Source organism: Solanum pennellii, chromosome 11, assembly GCF_001406875.1.
Source record: "Solanum pennellii chromosome 11, SPENNV200".
NCBI classification, from domain to species: domain Eukaryota; kingdom Viridiplantae; phylum Streptophyta; class Magnoliopsida; order Solanales; family Solanaceae; genus Solanum; species Solanum pennellii.
This window is the reverse complement of record NC_028647.1, coordinates 8,557,945-8,565,676: the sequence shown is the minus strand read 5'-3', so window position 1 is coordinate 8,565,676 and position 7,732 is coordinate 8,557,945. Positions and strand designations below refer to the sequence as shown.

General features: G+C 29.3%; 1 protein-coding gene across 1 annotated transcript; it reads right to left on the bottom strand.

Moving 5' to 3' along the window:
- Positions 1 to 1,023: 1,023 nt before the first annotated feature.
- LOC107004569 (sucrose transport protein) lies at positions 1,024 to 5,325 on the bottom strand. The gene is made up of 4 exons (XM_015202814.2): positions 4,791 to 5,325; positions 3,433 to 4,221; positions 2,320 to 2,427; positions 1,024 to 1,639 (listed from the first exon to the last, which is right to left on the bottom strand). The coding sequence occupies exons 1-4, from the start codon at positions 5,253 to 5,255 to the stop codon at positions 1,466 to 1,468; spliced, it is 1,536 nt and encodes a 511-aa protein (XP_015058300.1). The 5' UTR covers positions 5,256 to 5,325; the 3' UTR covers positions 1,024 to 1,465.
- Between the last annotated feature and the right edge of the window lie 2,407 nt (positions 5,326 to 7,732).

Sequence of the window (7,732 nt, the reverse complement as noted above, 5' to 3'; positions counted from 1 at the left end):
GATTGACACAGAAAGAAAAAAAAAGAGGATGAAGAGAAAAAGCACGGAAAAAGAACGAATAAAGATTAACATTACAATTTTTTAATTCTTAAAAATTGTTATATTTAGTTAGAAAAGTTATGTTGACATAAATGGTAAATATTTTTTTAAATGGTACATTTATGTGATTTACCCGTGATATAAAGTAAATTTTAGATAATTATATCACTGATATAACGCAAATTTCAAACTATAGTTATCTTTGATAATTAGTTTATCACTTTAGTGATAAACAGACATCAAAGTGCCGCTAATTGTGAAATTTCTCTTTATTTATTATGTTTATCTTCTTTAAAGAATTCTCTTTACACATTTAATCAAGAAATATAGAAACAATGATATAGAAAAAGGAAGTTCAACTCCCAAATCCTATTTATCTCAAGTAAAATTCCCTTCCAATTTCACAAGAAAATTTTGTTTAAATATGTGTTCTAAAAAACCTTGTTATTTTTTTGTTTTTAATTTTGTAATGAATAGAAAATATTATCTCAAAAGTATCTACGTATAATTTATTCCAATTACTGCACTAGTATTTAGGATGGTAAAACTCACACAAATTTCCAATGTGCACTAGTATTTAGGATGGTAAAACTCACACAAATTTCCAATAATTTATTAGGGGCGTAGTTGCACTGATGTTCAATTATAGACCTTTTGTCGAAAAATTATACATTATATATAAGGAAAATAATAAATAAAGTAATTTCATATTTGGGACATTCTTGATATAAGAATATGATGTACTCAATTGTTCCAAGCGTTTTAAAAGAGCAATGATACTAGGCCTATATTTGCATTTGAATGATACCAATCAATATAATACATGTATATTACAAATTATTGTAGGTATTAATTAATACTTCAAAGTTTGGGAAGTGCTAGAACATGCATACCAATAAATAAGGTAAGAATAGTGCTATCAATCCACCAAAAAGTTCAAATAATGGTTGAAACAAGAAACAAAAAATAGAAAACATTGATAGATATATAGATAGATCAATTTTGATTCCACTTTGAGTACAAAGTTTTTCATAAATCTCCCCTTCTTACCAACCCAAATTAAAGTACCCCACTTCCACCTCCAATCACTTTTTTTTTCCTACCTTCCAAGAAGAAAATTAAAAATAAAAAAGTAAAAGGTACAAAGCATTTGCCCAGACATGTTAATACTGGACAACTTTCTTTGTTACACACAAATTGAAAACAACTACACATACCCCATTTGTTTGGAAGAAATTAAAAAGGAAACTTCCTCTAATTCTTCTTCCACTAAAGAGCTTTATGAAAAAAAAAGAAAGGAAGATACATGGACATGATAGCCTCCATGTTATGTTTGTTTTCTAAAAGTTTACAAAAGAGAAGTACTAATATAAAAAAAAAAAGTTTGTTTCTTCTCCTTCTTCTTCTTCTTCTTTTGTAATTTTTTTTAATGGAAACCGCCCATGGCGACTGCTGGTTTAGCATCAGCAGGTGGTGATGGCAACATTGTGAGTGCTAAAACACCGCTCGCGGCAGCTGCAACTGCTCCAACTACAAATCCAGGCAAGTTTCCTCCTCCAAACAAATCATCCCATGGCCCTCCTACTAGTGACACCAACATCTATATCATACAAAAACAACAACAAGTAGTTATAGTTAGGTACATTGTGTATTTAAAACTAATTAATATCAATCAGCCCTACAACAATAATAGTATGTAATTTTATCCTAATGTAAGAAATATAGTCATAGATTATATCTTGTGGTCATATCTTATTAATGTAGTTCTAGTTACATGTCATTTTCAAATTCCTTCAGTTATGATCTTCCCCTATTTATACGTTGTTCTTTTTTTTTTTAATTGTAGGGGTCTAGGTGACAATGGCCGGTTAACGTGGGCCTCGACCTTTTTCTATCGAGACAGATGTATTGAAAACACTCCAAAACTTTTAGCCTTGAAAACATCTACCCCTAATCCTATAACATGTGTCCGGATTTACGAGTGTTTTTAACTTGCGTTGTAGGATGGAGGATCTAAATTTAATTAGTTAACTACAAGACTGTCAATAGTTTGAAGACGATACTGTTATTGCTTTGATTGTAATGTTTTAGTACATAAATTCGATCTATAACAGTTATATACACGTAATAGACTAGCATTTATATATTTTTTCACTATTTAGATTACACGTTTGTGGTTTAAATATATTGTGCATTAATTATGAAAGTAAGACAATTAAAAGAAGAATAAGTACGTTATATCCATGATTGAGGAATTAATAATTAAAAATTAAATAGTACCTGTGGTACAACAATTGCAAGATTGAGCACTCCTAGTGACAAGCCTTGTCCTGAACCAGCATTACTAGAAAATATAGATGCCAAAGCAAATGGAATACTAAAAGTTACCTGTAAAATAAAATTATTTTTATTTCATATATTAGTAAAACATGATCAATTTCAAAAAAGTTAAAAGTATAAAAAGGGAAAATCTAACATCAAAGTGAAATAATTCTATCTTAAAAGAATAATTTAAAGGAAGAAAAGAGAGAATATATGCTTTTGCCATAATAATAAAAGATGATTTGCATAGAAACTTCTATTATTATCCTAATCAAAAAGTAATAAGATTCTCCTAATCCTTATGTTAGGATAAACAAATGATAGTCGATTCTTTTTAGTTGTCATGTTTATTAAAATTATTTGTTCTATTAATTTAAATAATTAAGAAATAATAATCGTTCTGATGTTAAATCTTATCATGATAACTAAAAAAACTAGAAATTAACAAAACTAAAAAGTCATGTGATGCATTAATTAAAAGCTTCTCACACCTTCTACATTTATGTGTGTGACTTTACAAACCTTTTACAAAGCCCACATACATATCATGATTATTTTATTGGTAAAAAGCCATAAACCTATACTCCCTTTAAATTTTCTTCAAAAAAAAAATTGATTATCCATTGAAAACATACATGTGGCTATTGTTCATCCTAATTGCTATTAAAAAAGATGTAACTAAATATCCAATTTCAATTTAAAAAATGATATATAATTTTTACAAGAGAAAGAAATCCATTTAATTAATTTTATATGCCTATATATGAAGAGGATGTCATGTATATAACTAACAAATAATTTGTGGTTGTTATAGTCATATTTGGTCAATATTTTCACACTTTGCTTATCCATATAATATAAATTTTCCACCAACCTAAAAAAAACCAAAATTCTTAAAAATCATAATCAATCTCTTTGTCATATTTGGACTTATGAGTCAACCCACCTGTAATATTTGTTCACACATACTAATTATAAATATTAATTTTTTTAAAAAAAATATTTTATTAACTCAGTTGATTGACTATCTAAAATTTTATTTATCGTAATAATAAATGAAAAGAAACTCACCGCGAGAGGAATACCAAGGGCGGCAAAGAGAAGCAAAGCACCGATTTTAACACCAGGCGTCGGGCCCATGAGTGTACCGGCGGCGTCGTGCCGGCGAGATTTCTCGGCCATTTTGGTGACCAAAATAGTCATAGCTAAGCAAATAGCTAAAACGAAGTTCAAAATCCCCCATAGTCTCTTAGCACCACCGATCTTCTTCCCTAAAAATTCAACCCCAAGTGACATAAACCCTAGAACAACAGATTGCAACAGTAATCCTAATGCACCAGCGCGTACACCCAAATCGTACAGTTTCGCATCACCGACTTGTCCACCGAAAACCTCCTTAGCCATCCAATCTGTGTCGTATAAGAAAAAGGGAAACCACGCAATCCAGTTCAAACAGGTTACTAATAGAAGAATCCACATGGGTCTAGGTAAATCTTTCAAAGCCCCAAAAATTTCACCGAAAAACGGTACTTTCGATTTTCCGGCACCGGCTAATTTCTCGTCGATTTCTTGCTCTTCTTTCTCCGGGAGTTCGTTTTCACGGACTAAAGTTAAGGCTAAAGTTGTTAAACTGAGTAAAAGGAATATAGCGATGAAGAAACAACTCTTCAGATTTGCACAGTACATATCGCAGGCTTTGGTTTTTGAGAAGGGGAATACTTTGAATAGGCGAGAATATGAACCGGCGGCGTACCCCAGAATGTTTCCGACGGCCATGAAAAATGAGAAAAATGCATTTGCTGTTCTCATCCTGCCGGATTTTCCGCCGGAGAGATCAGCCAGTAGTGCTCTGCATGGGCCCTGAAAAATAAAAACAATTTAATTATGACGGATAAATATTAGTAATAAAAGTTGATTATTTTAACACTGTAATCACTGCATGTGACTTTTTAATTAATTTTTTTGTTGTATTAATTTAGTAACACATGAGCTTATAATTAAATTAAAAATCGAAACAATCAAATTTTATATATAATTAAGTGAAACTAGAAATAAATTACAACTTGTGACCTTTTATAATTATTTATTAAAAAAACACAGAATAAAGTTGTTAATCTTTTACAAAACATGTTATTAGAAGAATAATTATTGAGGAATTCCATTTATTTATTTTTTTTAGCAAATATTTAGATCTAATTTTTTTTGTTTGTACCTAAAATTATATTTTTTTTACATTTATCTAGCTGGAATTTTGTATTGCATGTAGTCTTTATATGATTTTAATTATATAAAAATATAGCAACTAGCTAGTTAAAAAAAAATACAGTAAATAATTTGTTTTACACCCGTGACGAGCGTGTGTGTATCGTTTCCGATTAAATATATGTTCAAACACAATTTTAATTTTCGAATTTCGATTTAAAAATTACCTGTAACATGTTGTTAGCAACATCAAGGATCCAAAAGCCGACGACGAATACAGCAATAGCACGTGGTTTAGATCCTTTTCCGAGAGGGTCACCGGAGGCATGACCAAGGTCGGCGGCGAATCCGATTAGAAAAACGGCAATGGTAACAAGTGCAGCACCGGCGGCAATGAAGGGGCGGCGACGACCGAAACGGGAGGAGCAATTATCACTGTAGTAACCGACCACTGGTTGAACAATCATACCAGAAATGGGTCCACAAAGCCAAATAAAAGAGGCAAATCGATGAGGAATACCGAGTAATTGAACGTAAGGTGTAAGCAAAGAGAGCTGAAGAGCCCAACCAAATTGAACACCAGCAGCTATGGAAGCTACAACTATAATTTTCCATAGCTTTGATGGTGGTAAAGGCTGTTCAATTTGTAGAGAAGATGAAACTGTAAGTTTCCCTTTTGTACCATTCTCCATTTTTTTTTTATCTCAGAAACTAAAATTGCTCTGTTTTAATTTTGGGTTTGAATGTTATAAGAAAAGGGGATAATGGAAAGGGGTATTTATAGTGTTTTTTGGAGGCAATAGTCATGCATGTGGTAGAATAATACAAGTGGAAATCCTTTTTTTATTTATTTAGTCAAAAATAATAAATTTTTTTGTACTTTTTATAAATAATTTAATTACTCCATCAATTTCAATTTATCTATCTGATTTGACTTTTATTAAATTTAAAATGCATTAAATTAATAATATATTCAGTGAAATTTTTACGAGTGGAGTTTGAGAACGATGGAGTGGCCACAAAGGCTTTAAGAACCAGCCCCCACTGTAGCCACCCTAGACCCCAGTTTATAATTTAAAAAAATGAATAAAAGGATTTAAGAATGAAATTATTTAAATGGGAAAAGTAGATTTTGAAATTTTAGTTTGGGTAATAAAAGTAGAAAAATTTCTAAAAAAGCGAAACGCTTTTATCATTTAATAAAGTTTTGTCTTTTTTCGTTATTTTCAAATATTGTTTATTGTTAGGAAATTATATTGAATGCTAGATTGGTAGTGGTTTCACATCTTTGGAAAAATAAATGTATCTAGTATGTACATATATCACCTTGACTATCATTCTTTTAGGCTTCCACAAATAATATTATTTCGGTTCATGTTTGATTTGATATATTTTTAAAAAATTATGTGAAAAAATCTATTAAGTTTATTACATTTCATACTTAATTATTTTAAGTATAGCAGGAAAACAGGAAATGAGAAATGAGACGAGAAATTATAAAATAAGAAATTGACTCGTTGCCAACAAGATAAATGTTCAGATAGTCAACCAATTGAGATATCAAATTTGTTTATAACTAATATTTATTATAAGGGTAAAATAAGAATAAAATAAAGTCTACGTAGCATTAAAGTTGACAAAAAAAGAAAGACTTACCTAGATCTCGTATTCCATCTGTCATAGACAATTTCTTTATTTTTACTACGTAAGCAAGCCGAGGACGGTGAGAATTGAGGAAAGTAGAAGTGTCCTGATGGACGGTGAGGAGTGAGGAAAACAAAAGCGTTCTGAATTATCTTTTAATTTTTAAAATTAGATAAATAAAAAGACATATTTATTTTTACGTGAAATTATCTAAATACATAATGTTTTAATCATATTTATTTATTCTCCCTATAATAGCATTTTATCCCACTAGTCTTAATAAATTCACCCCAACTTTCAAATCAAATATATCTACATACATATATCTGTGTGAGCGTCATATACATGCGAATCACTTCATATATGCGAGCAAGATAAAAGAGCGACGAATGAGATGGAAAGGAGGCGAGCATAATTTGTCTATATATTATCACGGTACATGCGAATTCACCAACTGGATGCATTATATCTAGAATAACTTATACTTAAATTTCGACCACATATCTATACATGTATCAAACACACTAAACTTTAGTAAATACGTAATATTACAAATTAACTTGTATCTAAATAATCAACACTAAACTAGTAAATTTATGTAATTCATCCTTATTTCTAATATAGTTAAAGATATAAGTGAACGATAACAATCAAGATATAATAGGATCAAAAATAAATTTTCGTATGATAAATAATAGTTTTTTTTTTTAATTTTACATATGAATTATGATAGTTGACATTTACATCAAAACCAATTAAATTTAAAGTCATATAAAAAGTACCACATTCATGTAAAATATTCTCTAACATAAGTAATTAGTTTTAACAAAACAAACAAGAGTTCATATTAATAACTAATAAATTGAAAAAGAAAAAGGAACTTTCAAAAGTCAATTCATATTTATAATTTTACAAATTTAAACTCTCTAGTCAAGAATTAATTAAAGGGAAAAAGTAGAAGAGGAGCTTATCCAAATATAGGACCAGAAAAACATACAGTAAGTTTTATTATCATTAAATTCACTGTTGCAGCTTTTCTTCCCCTTTTATGTTATGTATGAAAAAATTTCATAAATTTTTGTGTCTCAACATAAAGACAACTCTGATTCTTTACTACTTTCATTTTATATATATTTTTTTTTTATATTTTTGTAAAATGATTTGAAAATAGTGCTCTAGCTAGAAAAAGATTGTATTGACACGTTTTCTTTCTTTTTAAATTCATATTTTTTTTATATCTCACATATGATACACAAGAACTCATAAAAGAGAAGGAAAATGTATACTTTGAGTATCGAACTTAATTAAATTATTGTTTCTGATCATAAGATTTAGTTGAAATTTAAAAATTAATATTCTTATTTTAGTCAGTTTAAAAGTAATATACATTTCCCTTCTCAATAACATAGCATGTTTAATGTATCACATAATTTAAAAGTTTTTTTTCCCGCTAAACTTCATTCAAATCAAATTGAATCATCGTGAATAAAAAGTTTTTAGAGTTGTGTGTTATGAGAAATAGTTT